General features: G+C 40.5%; 1 protein-coding gene, 1 long non-coding RNA gene and 2 pseudogenes across 2 annotated transcripts; 1 reads left to right on the forward strand and 3 right to left on the reverse strand.

Moving 5' to 3' along the window:
* Positions 1 to 7,278: 7,278 nt before the first annotated feature.
* LOC144659525 (uncharacterized) lies at positions 7,279 to 8,954 on the reverse strand (annotated as a pseudogene).
* A 135-nt stretch (positions 8,955 to 9,089) lies between these two features.
* Positions 9,090 to 10,013, forward strand: LOC144659527 (uncharacterized; annotated as a pseudogene).
* Positions 10,014 to 10,473: 460 nt separating this feature from the next.
* LOC144659526 (uncharacterized) lies at positions 10,474 to 15,271 on the reverse strand. The gene is made up of 3 exons (XR_013571922.1): positions 14,487 to 15,271; positions 12,243 to 12,321; positions 10,474 to 11,930 (listed from the first exon to the last, which is right to left on the reverse strand). It is a non-coding gene; the product is annotated as an uncharacterized LOC144659526 (long non-coding RNA).
* Positions 15,272 to 15,648: 377 nt separating this feature from the next.
* LOC144661026 (uncharacterized) lies at positions 15,649 to 18,731 on the reverse strand. The gene is made up of 3 exons (XM_078521741.1): positions 18,193 to 18,731; positions 16,064 to 16,720; positions 15,649 to 15,983 (listed from the first exon to the last, which is right to left on the reverse strand). Exons 2-3 carry the CDS (start codon positions 16,518 to 16,520, stop codon positions 15,649 to 15,651), a joined length of 792 nt encoding a protein of 263 aa, XP_078377867.1. The 5' UTR covers positions 16,521 to 16,720; positions 18,193 to 18,731.
* Between the last annotated feature and the right edge of the window lie 824 nt (positions 18,732 to 19,555).

Genomic DNA, 19,555 nt, shown 5'->3' on the forward strand with positions numbered 1-19,555 from the left:
TATGTACTGAATCGCTCGGAGTAAGAGTTCGCGCGGGGACCTCGAATGCGGGTTTCATCAGCTCCATCAACGCGAATTTTCAGCAATACCGCAACAAGAAGCAGTTCAGATGCCTCAAGACCCGCCGAGCCTTCTTTAACCGCAGGCGACGCAAGGAGCAAAAGCACTTGGACGTGATAAACCGCATGGTGGTGTATTTGTGAGGTAATATTTTGTCCAGGGTATTGTTGTTTTACGTTGGTATAACTCTGGCAATTGTTATTGTGCGTGCGACGGAATGACAGTGTTGGGTCGGCTGGGTGGCTTTTTTCGTTTATATGTTAGTTTTTTCTGTCTTGGTTGCTTGGCTTAATGGAGGCGATTCTTATTGCTATTTTTCCACATGGTTGGGCTATGTACTTTACGAAGCACTGCTAATTTATGCGGCGTTTAGTGTGCTTGTTTTTCATGGCTGATAGATGTTACGCCCCAAGGGAGTGGTTCTTTTGTTATTTTCCACGTGGTTGGGCATCGCGAATGTGTCGACTGTGAGAATGTTATGACTAGTGAGGCATGTAATTTGCCTGTTATTGTCTTAAAGTGTTATTTGATTGATGATTACGCCTGTGAATGTTATGGCCAGCGAGGCTTATAATTTGCCTGTTTTGTCGTAAAGTGATTCGTTCAGCGAGATGTCTGTTCGATTATTATGATTGTGAGAATGTTATGGCCAGTTAGGCATATATTTTGCCTGTTTTGTCATAAAGTGATTCGTTCAGCGAAATGTCTGTTCGATGATTATGATTGTAAGAATGTTATGGCCAGTGAGGCAGACAATTTGCCTGTTTTGTCATAAAGTGATTCGTTCAGCGAAATGTCTGATCGATGATTGTGATTGTGAGAATGTTATGGCCAGTGAGCATACAATTTGCCTGTTTTGTCATAAAGTGATTCGTTCAGTGAGATGTCTGATCGACGATTATGATTGTAAGAATGTTATGGCCAGTGAGGCAGACAATTTGCCTGTTTTTTTCATAAAGTGATTCGTTCAGCGAGATGTCTGATCGACGATTATGATTGTAAGAATGTTATGGCCAGTGAGGAAGACAATTTGCCTGTTTTGTCATAAAGTGATTCGTTCAGCGAAATGTCTGATCAATGATTGTGATTGTGAGAATGTTATGGCCAGTGAGGCAGACAATTTGCCTGTTTTGTCATAAAGTGATTCGTTCAGCGAAATGTCTGATCGATGATTGTGATTGTGAGAATGTTATGGCCAGTGAGGCATATAATTTGCCTGTTTTGTCATAAAATGATTCGTTCAGCAAGAGGTTGATCGATGATTGTGATTGTCAGAATGTTATGGCCAGTGAGGCATATAATTTGCCTGTTATTGCCATGAAGTATTGTTATGTTCAGGGAGGCATTTCATTTGCCTGTTGCTGCTATGAAGTGATGTCTGATTGATGATTATGTCTGTGAGAATGTTTTGGCTAGTGAGGCATATAAGTCGCTTATTTTGCCATGGAATAATATAGTTGTTTAAATGATGATTACGACTGTGAGAATGTTGTAGCCAGTGAGGCATGTCATTTGTTCGTTGTTGCCATAAATTATTGTAGTTGTTTGATTGATAATTATGACAGCGAGAATGTTATGGCCATTGAGGCGTGGATTTCGTTTTTGATCCTTGGTTCAGGGGTTGCTTGGAGTGACAGTTGTGAAAAAGAGTATCTAAATCAACTCCCCCGGCTATGCTGGGTCATGACTGTCACCCCTTGCTGGCCCCATGGGTTCCCCCATCAACGTTTGGTTTCCTATTTTCGTGTATCTACGAGACTTCTGGTTTCCATCCCTTCTTTTCCTGAGAAATCTCGATGTTATTTGACCTAGGATTGGGAGTGCGACTCCAAGTTTGAGGGAAAACTGTTAGCCTTTGCATTATATCCTCGAGAGTCAATCCATTGGATTGACCAGCTGGGGAACTCCATTGGGGTCGGTAATGGGGTGACAGTCGCGGTTTTCCACGAAGAGGTTGACCAGATCCAGAATGGTTATGAGGTCATAAGGTTTGGTAAAAGGAGTGTATTGTAAAGTGTAGGAATAAGACCAGGAATGAGGTTTTGGAGTTAGGTTTGGGAGTAAGGTTTAGGAGTAAGGTTTGGGAGTTAGGTTTGGGAGTGGTGTTTAAGGAATTAATGGAGTGTAATGCTGATAGCATTAGCGTTGACATGTTTTATTACCACTGGGGAAGGATGCAAGTGTTGTTTTGGTATTTTGTATTTGTGTTGGTGTGACTTGGCCTCCATAGGAGACCATCAATGGTCTCTTTGTTTGGATATCATTATGAGTATTGGGGTATAAAGAGCCTATTGATGGTCTCCTGATCAATGAAGCATAGGTGATTCTAGGTGGAGCCGAATTTTATCCCCAATCTTAAATGCGATGCGATGATTGTTGCAGTGCAGAATAGGATACTTTTTGCATGTGTAATTTTTCAAAAACGAAAGAAAGACCAGTGAAATTAAACACAGGACAGTGTTAGGCACGCGTAAACAAACTTGCATGCGAAATCTGGAGCTGTTTTTGACAATTTTAAATTTAGCCGAAACTCGATGTGTTGTTTTTGCTCTAGCTCCTTCAATTGTCATAAATGAGTTGTAGCCTCCTAAGCAGGCATTCTTTTGGCTTGTCACGCAATCTTGTCGTTCTTTGGGGAGGAATGATTGTGTGACAAGCCAAAATGTCTACGTATGAGGCTAATAAAATGTTGTAAAAAGTATCCTATTCTGCACTGCAACAATCATCGCATCGCATTTAAGATTGGGGATAAAATTCGGCGACCCGACAAGAGTCGCAGTGCAAACTAAGTTCATCATGGGTGGGTGGGTGGGTAGGTAAAATTGTACCATACAAAAGACTCCCAACAATATTTACCAAACTCACCAGATGGCTACTAATCGCACTTGGCATGTTCCTTCCGCCGCTGCACTTGAACAATGTCAATTTATTCATGATTTGTAGTACTTATATGCGATGCTGATAATTTATGCAGTGCGAATAGACAAGGTTTTTGCTGGCGCGCCGTCTTTTTTACTTTTCTTTTACAAACGGCATTCTTAATAAAATCTCTTGTTTTCGAATCAGCTATAGATATAGGCGAGGCCTTGTCTTTTGCTGATTTGGAAGTTTCATCAGATTTCGTGGCACCTTTGGTGCTTTGCTGCCTTGAATAAGCATTCAACCATCCACCACCCCCGTTCCATTCATTCTCCATGGTCCTCTTTTATATTAAACCTTTTTATAATTATTTAATATAAAAAATGGTTGTGCTCACTGTCACCACAACAGAAAATCCTCACACAGTGTATTTCGATTATCCTATTCCTAAACCGAGCTTTATCAGGCTTCTGTCATCTCATATCCCTAACTCTTGGTTTAATCTAAAAGAGGAGGGAAAAATCATAATTGTAAAAGATGAGAACGGTGAAAAACCTAATGTTTCCTTCTCGGCTGGTCATTACACACTAGAAATGTTGGTGGATTATTAAAAAATAATTTAGCCAAACATAGCATCGAATTGACAACAGAAAATAATGAACCGCTTAGTCAGCTTGTAATAAAACATGACAATAAACAGAAATTAATTCTCACTCACAATATGTCTAATTTACTACTTGGAATCAATAATGTTATGCATCTGGGATTTATGACTTTTATAAGAAGATTAAATTCTCCCACAACTTATTTCATACATTGTGATTTAGTTGACAAAAAACAAAATCTTTTTAATGGAAAACCGTCTTCTGTTTTGGCTTGATTGATATCCAAGGAAAAGCTTACGAAACAATTAATTATCAAAGCACACAACTGAATGTCTTGCGTGACGTTGCGGCTGAAGAAAATGTATCATCTCTGACTCTATCGGTTAAAGATGAGAATGGAAATCCATTCGATTTTAACGGCTCAAATCTTACATATCAGATAGAATTAAATTAAATTAAATTAAATACAAAAATAAAGCTTTATGTATACGAACGAGTTGGGCCGGAGCGGGGTCACCCGGGGGTACCGTCCACTGGCAGACAACCCCCACTACTCCGTAATTCACCATCCGCACAAGCCCTCAAACAGGGTTCAGACAGTGGCCACCTGTCACCCCCCTTAGGCTTCACCAGAATTTGTGAACTAAGAAATTAATTGCCACGATCACTATATATAATGATCACTTTGCCTCTTCTTTCACTTGTGGTGTTACCTTCAAAGTACACAACCAATAAAGTCATTATCGATACTCATAACCGACCTAACTGAACTTCACTGAGATCCCACAACATCCCTTTTAACAATGACTCAGTTATTTAAATATTAAACTCAAGATCTTCGTATATTGGGGACCGAAAATAATGAAACTGCGGGAATTAAAATGAAATATTCAACAAGAAACTTTCATGAATTCGATAACGCGAACGTTCTAAACCATTCTTAAACAAATGGTTTTAAAAGTCACTCTTAACCTCAAACTAATCGCAATTACAGTTTCCAGGACAAAATTATAATCGTCTACATGATAGTCAGAAGACATTTTATCTTTTAATGCAAAAGTTCCTTTAGCGTGGGGCGTTTCGCAGTGTCAATCCCACGAAGAATGTCGAAACAATTAACGAGAACGCAAGAAAATGCGGGAATAAAAATTGAATTATTTACATAAAGCTAATTAAGAAATAGAAAACATGTTCCGTGTTTCTATCGAGTTTTAGTATAAATCTACTAGCGTTCTATCACGAATGCTGTTCTCTGATTGGCTACGCTACTCACCTTCTATTCTGTTGTAGAAGGTGAGTAGCGAAACAGCGTGCGGTTGTCAACAGAATGGTCGCCGCTTTTTCGCTTTTCTGGCTTTTAAATTGACCGTAAAGAAGGACTTGGATTATTTACTATTCCAGCCGATGTTGGAGAAGATAAAGACTGTACCAAAATATGTAATGAAGATTTTACACGGTAAGAAAAGCAATTAATATTCGTTTACGCTTTTAAAAGCGGGCGAATCTATAATTTTATAACATTCAGAGATGCGTTTCACCGAGACATTTTGTGGAAATAAAGTTTAAAATGTCTGGCAAACTAACACAGTTTCATCGTCCCATCAAGGAGCAGTTAAAGAAAGGCTAAACAGATTCGACCTGCAAGTTTTTTTAATGCATCAATAAGACTTAAATAAAACAACAAAATTGAATGCGAATTCAAGGTTGCGGGCGATTCGTTCAACTTTTCATAAATTTCTTATCGTTCAAGTTTCCTACATATAAAACAACTTGACTTCCTAAGGGCCTTTGTAAGTCAGACTATCTTTAAATTGTCATTTTACAATGAAAATCCGGCTTTTAGTTCAATTTCGAGCAAACGACGGTTTAAATAAATCGTGAATGAAATGCAAAGGCGCACACAGAAGCTAAACAGTGCAATGTGGTTTCTTCCTTGCGAACAACTCGCTTAACTTTTTTTTATCTTTTACGCTTTCGAATTTTAAAAAAAACTTGACTTCCAAGGGCCCTTGTACGCCAGTACATCTTTCAATCGTCATTTTACAATAAAAAACTTGGCTTTTCCTTCAGTTTCGGGCATATAACGGTTTCATTAAATCGTGAATGAAATGCAAACGCGTACACAGAAGCCAATGCAATGTGGTGAAGTTGTCAATTATCCGCGTGTTGTGTGACTTATTTGCATCATTATTTAATAAAAACGAGAACCTGTTTTGTTGTTAAGTTTTGAACGTCTAGTAGATTTATACTAAAACAATTAGATTATTCGCTCTCGATTTCTATGTGTGATAGTTGATTCGGGCTTCGCCCTCATCAACTATCACACGATAGAAATCTCGAGCTCATAATCTAATTGTTAAACGAGTGGAAGTTTGGGAGAACGAGAAATGCTGTGGGAACACGAGTCGATAGACGAGTGTTTCCACAGCTTTTTCGAGTTCTCCCAAACTTTCACGAGTGTTTCTATAACTCGATAGAAACACGGAAAACATGTTTTCTATTTCTTTTAGAAAACAGCACAAAGAAAATAACGCACATCAAAGTAATATTTAGCGCTTTATTTAACATCAAAACGTAGATTCTCTTCACCTCGCGGTTTAACGTCATGAACAGTAATCAACCAATCATAGGGGAGAGTTGAAAACACTGACCCCCGATCCGCGGACTACCCACTGACCCCCCACTCCACGGATCACCTACGGACTACTCCGCGGACCACCCTTACGGAGTACCCCTATGGAGTACGCTATAAAATGAAACGATTTTATGTTTACGGGGGCAAGAGACAAGAGAAACCTACCTGTGCTACTTGCACGATCGATCGAAACAGCCGCCATCTTGTTAACCTCGATCCAGTCCTAACGGGACTAGGCTAGTACTAAAATCGGGAACGCCGGAACGCCGGAACGCCGGAATACTAAAACCCGGAACAGATAAAATATATCGTGTAAAACTTACAAATATAAAGAGCTAACCGTAAACAGGCTAACCGAAGTTCATAGTAGGTTTACGGATTAATAGTAGGCTAACCGAAGTTTATAGTATGCTAACCGGAGTGAATAGTAAGTCTACTATGCACTTAGCCTACTATTCACTCCGGTTAGCCTACTATTCATCGGTTAGCCTACTATGAACTTCGGTTAGCCTGTTTACGGTTAGATTTTTATATTTGTAAGGGTAACACGATATATTTTATCTGTTCCAGGTTTTAGTATTCCGGCGTTCCTGGTTTTAGTATTAGCCGATGAAGTCCCGTTTGAGTTTGTAACTGAAGAAGGACTGGATCGAGGTAAACAAGATGGCGGCTGTTTCGAACGATCGTGCAAGTGGCACAGGTAAGTTTCTCTTGTCTCTTTCCCCCGTAAACATAAATTCGTTTCATTTTATAGGGTACTCCGTAGGGGTACTCCGTAAGGGTAGTCCGCGGAGTAGTCCGTAGGTGATCCGCGGAGTGGGGGGTCAGTGGGTAGTCCGCGGATCGGGGGTCAGTGTTTTCAACTCTCCCCCAATCATAGTACGGGAGTCGATGAACAGAAATAAATCAACTGTTCAACATTTGCTTCAAGGCTAAAATTCACCGTTGTTTGGCCAAACAAACAAAGAAAACAGGCCCCAAAGTTAACGTAATTATGAGAAATAACTAAGTCGATGGTTTAACTGAAGTCCAGCACTGGAAGGAGTCAAGAATTGTGGTTTTATTTCGCTTCATCGAACTAACCGAATGGTTTGACGACCGACGATCGAGTGACTCGAACCTTGGAGGTGAAAGTGAATTATTTTTCTGTTAAAAGAAGTTTGACTCGGCATTCTGGACGAATATCTTGTCCAGTTGAGGAGCTGTGAATAGTTCTGAAGTGCTGCAAAGCCTAGAATGGAGTGAAGTTGCGCCAATTCATATACTTCTTTGAAAGGTCAGCCGCTTCGATAATTTCTTTCACAGACTATTTTTAAATGTGTAGCGGGCTCTGTAAATATCTTACTCGCTTGTTTTAAAATGTGGAAATATTTGTTTAGTCTTTACCTGGTTTTTGTCAGCTGTGACATTAAAATTTGGCACAATTATTAGTTGTTATTTTTGCATTGCTTATTTTAGCGCCGTGAATATTGATTGCCGTGTCTACGACAACTGTCTGTGTCTCCATCGAGTTATAGAAACACAATTTTTAACCAATCAGCGCACGTATTTACTTTGTGCTATTTTCTAACATGTTTTAAAATCCACTCTCATTTTAAACTACATACAAGCGGGAAGAGAGCACGAAGCGCAATAATAAACTTCCGGACCAATGTTTGTCTACATGACAGTCAAACTGACAGTTTAAAGAGCAGCAGAGAGTTCCTTGAGCGTGGGGCGTTTCGTAGGCTCTTCGCAAATCGCGGATTTTGCGACTTTTATTGACTTTGCAGTCGCTGTTGGTAGCAAATCTAATACGGCCAAAACAATTTTGCCCATAGAGTAAATATCAGAATAAATACTTTGTTTATCGCTGCCGTTGACAATTTCCGGGGCAATGTGCGGGAACTTCTGGCGGTAGCCTTCTTGCTTTTCCGCTTTCATTAATAAAACGGGCTTCGGATCTGAGATAAACCGGGCCTTCCCGAAATCTATAATGACGGGATTCCACTGCTGGTCCTGGTACTCCAACACAACGTTGTTGCATTAAATTATGCAGGATGCCGCATGAGTGGATGTGGTCCAAAGCGTCAACCAAATTCTTTAGAATAAATAACCAAGTAGGCTTGTCCAGTTTCTTCTTCTTTATTAACGATTGTAGGGTAAAGCTCTTCTGTTTTATTCCGTGAAAATTTGTGATCAGCCGGAACGGCTCGCTCTTTGTCACGATTCCAAACAATAGAGGGACGCCACGGTGATCATCAAGATGGTTGATCATCTTGGCCTCGTGGCGCACTTCTCTTTTAAGGTAGTCGAAGCTACACTTCCCTTTCTTGTATCTTTAACTGTCACAACCACATCTCTGTAATATGCCAGGTAGCAGTTTCCAAATGTGCCAGAGCCCAAGAACTTTTCCGATTTTACCAATAACGAGGGATCGATTTCCTTGACATGCCGCTGAAGCACAACTCGCGGTTTGGGTGGCTCTTGGTTTGTTAGGGCTGTTTTACCCGATAACTCGGCGGCCTGATTACTTTCTTTAGCGCAATGCAGTCCCGCGATGGCTTCTTTCTTTACGTTTTTCATTGCTTTCTCATTCGCTTTCTTGTTCCTCCACCTCTTTCGGGCCTCCTTTCGTATCTGCTTTATCCGGTCCTTATCTTTTACGTTCTTACGTTTGTTTCTAGCCAACCAAAGGAATGACAATTTAGAAAAGTAAAAAAGTAGCTAAAATTAAGTATTTTAAATTCGGTGCTTGTAAAAAGCGCGAAAAAGAAAAAGTATGAACGAAAAGCCAGTCGATCGCGTAGCATGGATGCAAAATTTACCGGAAGATCTTCCCATTATTCACACATTTTTTAGTTTACTGATTGGTCGCTCAATAAAAAGGGCTTATTGTTCCATAGCAATAGTGGTTTGTACAAAAGGCAGTTCAAGTGCGTCTTTCATTCATGCAGATCGAAAACATGGCAACTTTCATGGCGGTATTCAAAACACAATGCGATTTATGTCCGTGCATGTTTAACACAACAACTGCACTTCTGAGGCACAGAGAGTCCAAACATCACATTATTACAGAGTCTGCGACTTCCTTCCCGTTCTACAATGGACAAGAGCTCGTACAGATTCCCAAACAAAGAGGACGAAGGTCTTCAAGTTACAAACAATGGTTAAGTGGCGTCGTGGATAGCATTAATTCCTGTCTCCATCCAAAAGCCGCAGGTAAGTAATTTACGTAATTTTTCACGTTCGAACAGCTGTAAAGTACCGAATGTGCACATGTATGTGCAATCAAAGTGCGTATTTGTTTTGTGGTCTATTGTTTACTGGAAATGATTCCCGGTAATAGGATAACAACATGCCTGAAAGTAGATCCCTTGTTTGTTTTGTTGTCAGGGAAATGGTGTCGTGTTGAAAGACACTACGTACCCGAAGACTATGTCCAAGTTTTGCTGGCGGACATGCCGAATGCTTTCATTAACAGAGCAAGGGAAAAGAGGTACTTACGCCCCCCTGTATGGAGATAAAAGTCTAACGTTTTTCACTACAGAGACCATTACCTGAACGACGTTATTTCTGTCCTAGGCAAACAAAGTGCCGTACCGTTAACGATAAAGAAGAGTTATCTTGGAGACAAAGAGATAGCACCGCGAAATGAACCGCAAAATGCTCGTCAAGCTTTAGAGCTAGCCAAAGAGAAAGCACGAAACAGGACAGTTAACAAAACTGCAACAATGCAAATCGAAATGGTTGTTGGGCTTGGCAAAGGAAGGGCAAGCAGAGAGTTCAAAGTTATCTGGTGGCCTGATCTTTTCTCGAGTGCTAGCCACGGAAAGCTCACTCTGAGATTTTATGTTTCTAAAGTGTTGCTTTGATTAATCTACGACAGAACACTTATACAGTACAGTTTTATCGAATAAACATTGTATCTGTGTTATCTGCCAGGCTCACTGTCCAAGCAATTTAAATGCCACCAAGAGGAAACTTAAAATTATTGACAATTGTTAATTGGCTTGCCTTTAGGTATCAAAAATGTGAATGCACTAGCAACCATAAAAATACCAGAACTAATATCTGTTGATTTTTTTTAAAAAAGTTAAGTTTAAAAACAGTCCATGATACCAAAGAGAGACCAGCTTATAAGTACAGAAAATTTTTTTTTTTTTTTTACAATATTATGTTCTGCTTCAGACAGCAACAGACTGCATGACTACCTTAGAGAGACAAGTCTAATTAGTATACTGAAAAAATGATTTGTTATAAATTATGCCCTGCCTTCAGATAACAACAGCCTACAACAGACTGACTACCCAAGAGAGACAGGACTAATTAGTACACTGAAAAAATGATTTATTATAAATTATGCCCTGCCTTCAGATAACAACAGCCTACAACAGACTGACTACCCAAGAGAGACAGGACTAATTAGTACACTGAAAAAATGATTTGTTGTAAACTATGCCTTGCCTTCAGATAACAACAGACTGACTAGCAAAGAGAGCCAGGACTAATGAGTACACTAAAAAAATATTTGTTAAAAATTATGCCCTGCCTTCAGATAACAACAGCCTACAACAGACTGACTACCCAAGAGAGACAGGACTAATTAGTACACTGAAAAAATGATTTGTTATAAATTATGCCCTGCCTTCAGATAACAACAGCCTACAACAGACTGACTACCCAAGAGAGACAGGACTAATTAGTACACTGAAAAAAAAATGATTTGTTATAAATTATTAAGCTGCTACTTGGGATAACAAGAAGGACAGAAAAGCTTTGAAATAATGTAATAATACAAGAAATGTTATTGTCTTGAATAGCAACAGTAAAAATGAGAGGAAATCTTTTTTTGTTGTTGGTGGTGATGTCTCTCTAATACTTACTTCAGGACTGTATGCCATGAAGTTAAAGTAGCTGCATAAAATTCATGATGCAAATGTGTTAGTTAAAAAGGAAACAAAATACTTGTTTTGTGCTTGTGTATATGTATATTCTAGCGATGCTTACTTGCTACTGAGCTCTTGACTAACAAGACAAATGCGCTTGTAATGGTTGCATCTCTTAGGCTACTCTTCGTGTAGTGAAAAAGTTACTCCACCCGCACAGCCCAGCTTTTCCTGTAGATTTTAATTTGCTCTTAGAAGTGAGCATTGTTATTATAAAGGCAGGGTTCAAAATAACAGCGGCCGGTCAAAACAACAATTTGTCCTGACAAAGTTTCCACTTGTCAGTCATTTTAAACGGCAAACATGTGAAGCAATATTATTTTTTTTGCTTTCTGTAAAACATTAATAACGATGTTTTTCTCGCTAAGTTTTGAGTATCATGTGGAATTTTTAAATGAAAAATAGTGAGCCTTCTTAGATCACACAAACAATGAGTATCAATCAAAGACAAATTCAATTGAACAGCAACAAACAGTTTAAATTAATTGCTATTTTCAATATTAATTTTGATCGGACGGGAACAATGCGTGATCGAGTTTAAAACTGTTTGGCTTGTCAACATAAGGCGTAAATTTACGGAAAATTATTTCAACCCAGAAAGGCAATCTCATAAGTCCTGTTTGCATGAGCCACGGAGTGTGTATGACATGAATTCCTTTACCACATCATCTCCGGCTTGCTTTTTATTCTTTAACTTCTGAAGGGTTCCCACACGATATGCGAACAAACCCAGAGAACCGAAGAGTTGTTTACAGTTTCGCATTTCACAATGCAAAGAGCAAAGATTTATGCTGCTCATCTCTGGACAACAGAAAGTTCAGGTCGTCTCGGATACCTAAACATCTACATAAAGAAAATAAATTAATAAAGAATTACTAAAAGAGAGCTACAGTTCTGTAGTGTGATAGCAATATGTGGGTTGACAAAATGATCATGCAAGTCATTCTGGTTAACCAAATAATCAGATTAACCTAAGTACAACATTGTTAGCTTCACATGAGCTTCCTTGTAACAGCTGTTCCTATAGCTAGTCAGTTGTAACATATATACATGTGTATTCCAGTAATGTACTGAATCAGTTTTTTTAGAACATTTAATGTGTAGCAATGCTTTAAAATGCATTAGCATGCTTAAGCACCCTCAAAAGATCCTTACCTTCCAATGTTTAAGCTTTGGATCTTAAGCCGTCTATGCAGCCGGGTTTCATCTGGACCAGCACCATGGGTTGTGCAAGCCCTTGAATGTTAACTTTTGCATCAAAATAACATTGTTACAGTCCTCTTTTAACCACTATCAATAATCCCAGACACATGCATGATTACTATGACATTAGAAGCCCTGACGTGCAAATAATAAGTACCTGGTTTTACAACAGTTATTAGTTGGGTATTTTCTGTTTGCTAATACCAATTTTAACCCACAACAAAAGTAAGCAAAAATGATTTACCCTTATAGCATCACATAAAGCACAGAATTCCAAGTCATAACCTTTCCCACCAAGATGGAAATCTTCATTACCACCCTTATTAAGCAGAAGACACAGAGCTTTGTAGTCTATAGTACTTAGAAAATCAAGAAAAAAGGAATGATCAATTTTTATCAATATTTTAATAAATAATACAATTAATGCTTTTTCAGATATTTATTACTGATTTCCTATAAACAATGCTTCAATAAGAAGTATCATAGGCCAAACGGTTAATTTAAATGAATTTAAATTGTGGTGGCCTAATGGTTAGAGCACCGGACTTTGGATCGAGCGGTCCGAGTTCGAGCCCCAGCCGGGGTCACTTGTGTTGTGTTCTTGGGCAAGACACTTTACTCTCCTATTGCCTCTCTCCACCCAGGTGTATAAATGGGTACCGGCGACATAATGCTGGGGGGGAACCCTGCAATGGACTAGCATTCCATTCAGGGGGGAGTAGAAATATTCCTAGCTGCTTAATGCTACAGAAACCGGGATAAGCTCCGGCAGTATGGGCCGCTTGGCTCAAGGCTTCTCATTTTTTTTTTAAGTTTGATTTAATCAAATTAAATTTTCTGAGAAGTTTCACATTTATAATAAAAATTGAAAAAGCAAATGTACAGCTGGATGTCATAATCATTCTTTACACTAAGATTAAGACAGTGTCATAAGTACACTAAGGTTAAGACATTATGAATAGGACTGCAGTCTCTTATCACCGAATAAGCGCCACATTTAAGATCCTGAGGGTCCAGATGCAGCGCTTGTTTAAGGAATTCTGTATAACAAAAAAACCTCTACAATTAAAGCAACTTTAAAACAGCATTGAGAATTCCCTTTATACAGCATGTAGCTCTGTTGTGAAAGCCGTGAACTTTGTCAAAAAAATCAATAATGTAAGTAACAACAATAATAAAGAGCTAAAGCTTAAAGCACTGAGTTCAAGCTACAACTATCTTGAGCATCCTCGATCCGACAAGAATTGTTTTATTATAAATCAATTGCAAAATAATTTAAGCTCCCCAGCCATCTTCCCTCAAGTTGTGCATATACATATCTCATTATCCACACACATTGGTCGTAATGTGCGAATATTGGCCCGAGGTCTTGAAAGTACGGATCAAGCGAAGCGAGGTCCGTACAAAAAAAGACGAAGGGCCAATAATTATTCGCACAGTACGGTCTTGAGCAATCTTGGCTAATAAGAGATCTATTACATGACTGGAAACTTTGTGTAGTGTGAATTGCTGCCCAGTAGATGTGATGGAAAACAATGTGTGCCAAAACTTTTATGCGCGCTAAAGGAGTTATAATGGAGGAGTTATAAGGAGAAGGAGTTATAAATGTTTAGTCATTTCATTTTCAAAGCAATAAAAACTCCGAAAAAATCTTGCAAAAATCTTGCGCTAAATCGCCCGGGGATTAGTGCGGGATCATCCGGGACAAAACCCGGTCTGATGCTTGGAAAATATCGGCCCTCGCTGAGGACCGGAAATAAAGTAATCTGATTGGCTGATTAAGTTATTGGCCCTTGGGCTGCCTTAGTCGTGTAATAAATACACATTTTGTACTTTAGTCCTTGGTATAGATATGACCTTGTACACTGTAGACCTCATAATTATAACCATGCATGGTCTGTCAATCGCTTGTCTTTAATAAATATGAATACACATGCATATTAATGTATGCAAGACCTCTTCCAGTCTAGAATTAAGACATAGCATGCAAATCATGTCGATGGTGACACTGACAATTTTGCACACCAATATTTATAACCAAGTAAAATAAATAGGTAAATAAATTACTCCAGGTTTCATTTGGTATCATGATTACCACAACCACTGATTTCTGTACAACAACAGAACTCCAATAAAATTAGAGATTGAAATAATTAAAAATTACAATTATAAAAAGAGCTTGCTTGAAACTACTTACGTTACTCTTTCCAAGTCGAGATAAATTCAACAGTGTCTGCCATGCCTGGTCTGGAAGCTTTGCATGCAGCTTGAAGTAGAGAAGTACCCAGTTCGGAACTCTCATACTTTAAAAGATCCTGGCGTTGGTTGGTGACAAAAAAAGCTCCGAAAAGCCTTTCTTCCCCTTTGATTCCATTACGATGTCAACAATTTCAGCGTAAAGAGCTGAAAATTGGCCTGGGTAGAAATTCCCGCCAGAACCATGATCGAGCTTGCATTTGTCTTCATCCTCGACATCTTAAGCGACGAGTTTATCATGTTCGCCACTGACTCGAATAATGACGAACAAATCGGACCATCTTGACCAGCACATAATCCAAAAGAAGAAACCACGCACAGGGTTCTTGGCATTCTCTCGAACTTCGCCGCGTACGACGATTTGGCGGGCAAAAGTTCCCGGCTTCCCGCGCAGAAACACTTTGGATTTCGTCCTGAAATCTTTAAAATATTTCGCTTTTTGCGAAATCCGTCGGCCGCGTTCCACAATTTTCTTTTGTTAGAATATACCAATTCTTTAGCGGGTCAAGGGATGGACTCGTGACCCTCCAAAGACTGGAGCCTTGAAAAGGCAAGGCTGCCATCTTGGCCCTTCTTTCTTGATCTCCTCGAGAACGGCGCTTCAAATGGCTTACGTAACAAATGCATCATGATTTAACATTGTGAAAATCCCACCTCAATAGAATATTACCTTGTTCGTAAAATTTTAACCTTAAAAACAGCCCAAGTACGTCCGCCATCGTGCTGTGTACTGTAGTGGATGTGCGGATTTAACCGTGGATGATCCGGATTTAACCAACAGTAAAAAAGAATTACACTTGTGTACATTTAATCATCCCATCTCCAGTGTCATGCTGGGTAATATATACATGGGGGTGGGGAGGGTAAGGCTTAAGTAACAAACACTACATTCCTCCCTTCTTCGAATAACTTGTTGTGTTGGAAGGCAACAAAAACAGAATAAAACCTAACCAACTTTATAGGTATGCAAATGTCTCTGAATGTCTTTTCCTGAACTAACAAAGGCTCAACATTTTAAAACTGGCATAAGTACAAATGTAACACAACAACTAATAGTTCCAGTTCAGTTCAAAGTTCCAGTTCACATCTGGATCTAAAAGTTCTACCCTGGGACCAACTGAACGCAGCCTAGAACATAATCTTGAAATTTAGAGGGTACTCTCTTGACTCTTGACGGGCGTAGGGTAGTAGCATCACTTTGTTCCATGACATGTTTGTATTCCACTGGTTTGTCTTCGCTTGTTGTTCCAGAAGGAACAGGTTCACTAAACTCTCGGCTTGGTGAAGTTTGTGTTGCTCTCTGAGCCTCCGATGACTTACTGGTGGCTGGTAATACATCATTATCACGCTCTAGATACTTTTTCACATGGGTCACATTCCGACGGTACTGTACACCATCAGCCTCGACAAGAACACTATTGCCATTCTTCTGAACAACTGTAAAGGGAGACTGTTTGAATGGTGTTGACAGTTTGTTTTCTTTCTCCTGTCTCAGTAACACCTTATCGCCTTCTTGCTGTCTGCATACACCTTCCCTTTCTCTTTCCGCTCACTGTCACGATCTCTGACTTCATCTTCAATACTGAACTCTTGGAGTTGGGGTAGTTTGGTTCTGATGCGTCTTCCAAACAACAATTCTGCTGGGCTAACCCCCGTTGTAGAATGTGGTGTACTACGATACATCACTAAGAAGTTGTCCATCTCTGATTTCCAGTTGCGACCCTCTGCTTGAGCAATACGCAGGCGCTTCAGGATACTGCGGTTTTGTCTTTCGATTTCACCGTTGGCCTGTGGCCATAAGGGCGTGGTTTTCCTGTGTTCAATTCCGTTCTCCTCCAAGTATTTCTCGAAATAGTCACTGACAAACTGCGGTCCATTGTCAGTCCTTAGGGACAAAGGAAGACCGTGAGTGACGAAAATCTTGGACAGCATTGATACAATCTTCTCAGAGGTAGTCGATTTGGTAAATTCCATCTCAAAGAATCGGCTGTAGTAATCCACCACGACAAAGACATAATCACCGGAAGGCAGTGGACCCAACAAGTCAGCCGCTAGGTGTTGTCATGGTGCAGAAGGCAACTCTGTACGTGACATCGGCTCAGGTTTAGATGGTTGTGAAACTAACTGACAGCCATGACAGGTCTTACAAGCTTTCTCCGCTTCTTTGTCGATGCCTGGCAACCACACTTTGGTTCGCAAACGTTGCTTCATTGATACAATTCCAGGATGACCTTCATGTGCCAACTTTAGTACTTGACTACGAAGTTGCTTTGGTACCACACTTCGAGTTCCACGAAGAACTAGCTTTCCAATTGCACTTAATTCGCCTCGCACAGGTAGGTACTCTTTGAATTCTATGGCATGCCACTTTCCATTCAAGAGACATTCTCGTACACTTTTCAGCTCTGGATCATGTTCTGATGCTCTCTCAATTTCACGAGTTGTCAAGGCAACAGGCGTTGATTCTTGAGCTACCCACTTCACATACTCCTCTGTTTGGTCTTCGTCTCTTGGCGGCGTCACTGGATGTAGGAGGCGTGAAAAAGAATCTGCAATATTCTGGGGACGTGGGACGTATTTCACGGTAAATCTGTAAGGTTGCATTCTGAGAAGCCATCGCTCGATCCTAGCACAGGTCTTGGATTTAGGGGAGAAAATACATTCCAGAGGTTTGTGGTCAGTCATTAGTTCAAATTCAGCACCATACAAATAGGCATGAAATCTTTCGCAGGACCACACTATTGCCAAAGCCTCTTTCTCCGTTTGAGAATACCGGCGTTCTGTATCGGACAAGCTTCGGCTTGCATAGCTAATAACTCGTTGCCCTTCTCCTTGCTGTTGGATTAGTACAGCTCCTAATCCTACAGGGCTTGCGTCAGCGATTACCTTAGTTGGGGCATTCTTATCAAAGTATCCAAGTGTCTCTGCACTGGACAGTCGCTTCTTCAACTCTTCAAAAGACTTCTGTTGCTCCAGCCCCCACACGAAGGGTTCACCATTCTTTTTTAGCTGGCGGAGAGGTGCAGATACCGTTGCCAGGTCAGGAATAAAACGTGCAGTAAAATTGACCAGTCCCAGGAAGCTCCTCACTTCCGCAGCACTCGTTGGTTCCCGGGCGTCAACAACTGCCTTTACTTTAACATCCGCTGGACCAATTCCACGTGCTGACAACACATGGCCCATGAATTCCAAATGCGACATCTTAAATTGACACTTGTCGCGGTTCAATGTCAACCCCTTGCTGCTCAATACTCGGACCACATTCTCAAATCTTCTGTCATGCTCCTCCTCAGTGGCTGCATGCACTATCACATCATCAAGGATGTTATGGGCGCCATCACAATCTTGCAGAACTTGCTGGAGAACCTTCTGGTACATCTCAGGCGCACAACTTATACCGAACATGAGACGCTTGTATCGGTACAGTCCCTTATGTGTTCAGGTGACAGCTCTATCTGATGGTAGGCAGAGTTGAGATCCAATTTGCTGAAAAACTTGCTCTGATTCAAATCTTGTAAAACTTCATCGATCGTGGGTATTGGGTAACGTTCCCGCTTTACTGCCATGTTGGCTTGACGCATATCGACACACAAACGGATGTCACCTGAGGGCTTGGGTACGACTACCACTGGTGATACCCACGAACTTGGACCACTCACTTTCTCAATTATGTCTAGCTTAACAAGTTCATCCAGTTTGTCACTCAGCTTATCACGAAGGTGGTATGGAACTCGTCTAATTGGTTGTGCAATGGGTTGTACCTCTGAATCAATTGGGACTTTTAGCTGAAAATCCTTCAATTTGCCAATACCTTCACAACATCCGGGAAATTTTTCAAAAATGCTTGGTACCCCTTCTGCTCCATCTGTAGATACCTTTAGTGAGTTAACTTGAGGACCCAGCTTCAAAACTTCTAGGCAATGGCAGTTTCTCGCCCAAGGAGGGCGTGTCCCTCATTTTCAATAACAACAAATTCAACCCCACTCAACGCTCTCTCTCCAACAGACACTTCTGCAGTAAATGTGCCTGCAACTTGTAATGGCTGATTACTACCATATGCAAATAACTTCTTGGACACCTTGCTCGACACACATTCAACCTTATTTGCTTTCAGATACTCCCACACATTACGACCTATGACATTGCAACTAGCACCCGAATCAATAATCATTGTTACTGGCAAACCTCCTATTTTCAAGGAAATTTTGCCATCACTTGAAACATTACAATCGTCTGAAATGCCAAAGGCATATTCACTGTCATCACTCTGCTTATCTTCAGCTTCTACTTGCCTTACATGGTGAGGCGGACCATCCTTTCTTCTTGCATCTGGTCTTCGTGGTCCTCTAGCTCCTCCACTTCCACGACCAGTGTTTTGCTTCTTCTTAGTTTTACACACAGCTTCAAAATGTCCAGTTCCCTTACACCATCTGCACTGTTTCCCTCTCGCTGGGCATCGGTGATCATTAGCTTTATGTCCCACATTTCCACAACAAAAACATTTCACATTCCTTGTGCTCGCATCCCCTTTGTAATCAGACTTTCCACTCACACTATTCACCTCACTACTGACCTCGCCACTTGCTCCTTCGATTGAACGTGCCTGTTTCTCAGATTCTTCCATAGACCGGGCAATTTCTCTTAATTGTGGCAGTGTCAAGGCTCGACCTTTCTGAAGTAATTTTCGACGGAGTTCGTGTGACAAACACTTGCTAATCACTTGATCACGAATTTGTTCATCCACAGCAGCGCCGTCTCCAAATTCACAGGTTTGGGCTTTCTGTCTCAATCTGGTCACAAACTGTTCGATGGTTTCGTTGGCCAGTTGACTCGTCTCACGAAAACAAAGCCTTTCATACGGAACATTCGCTTGCGGTTTGAAATATTTATTCAAGGTCGCCTTTACTTTCTGATAACTGAGGGGGGCAAAGGGTTTATGCGTGACACGTGAAAAGGGCAAAAATTAGTCCGTGACGCGTGAAAATAGGGCAAAAATTAGACCGTGACGC

This window comes from Oculina patagonica, chromosome 7 (genome assembly GCF_052425735.1).
Source record: "Oculina patagonica isolate OP01 chromosome 7, crgOcupat, whole genome shotgun sequence".
In the NCBI taxonomy this organism is placed as follows: domain Eukaryota; kingdom Metazoa; phylum Cnidaria; class Anthozoa; order Scleractinia; family Oculinidae; genus Oculina; species Oculina patagonica.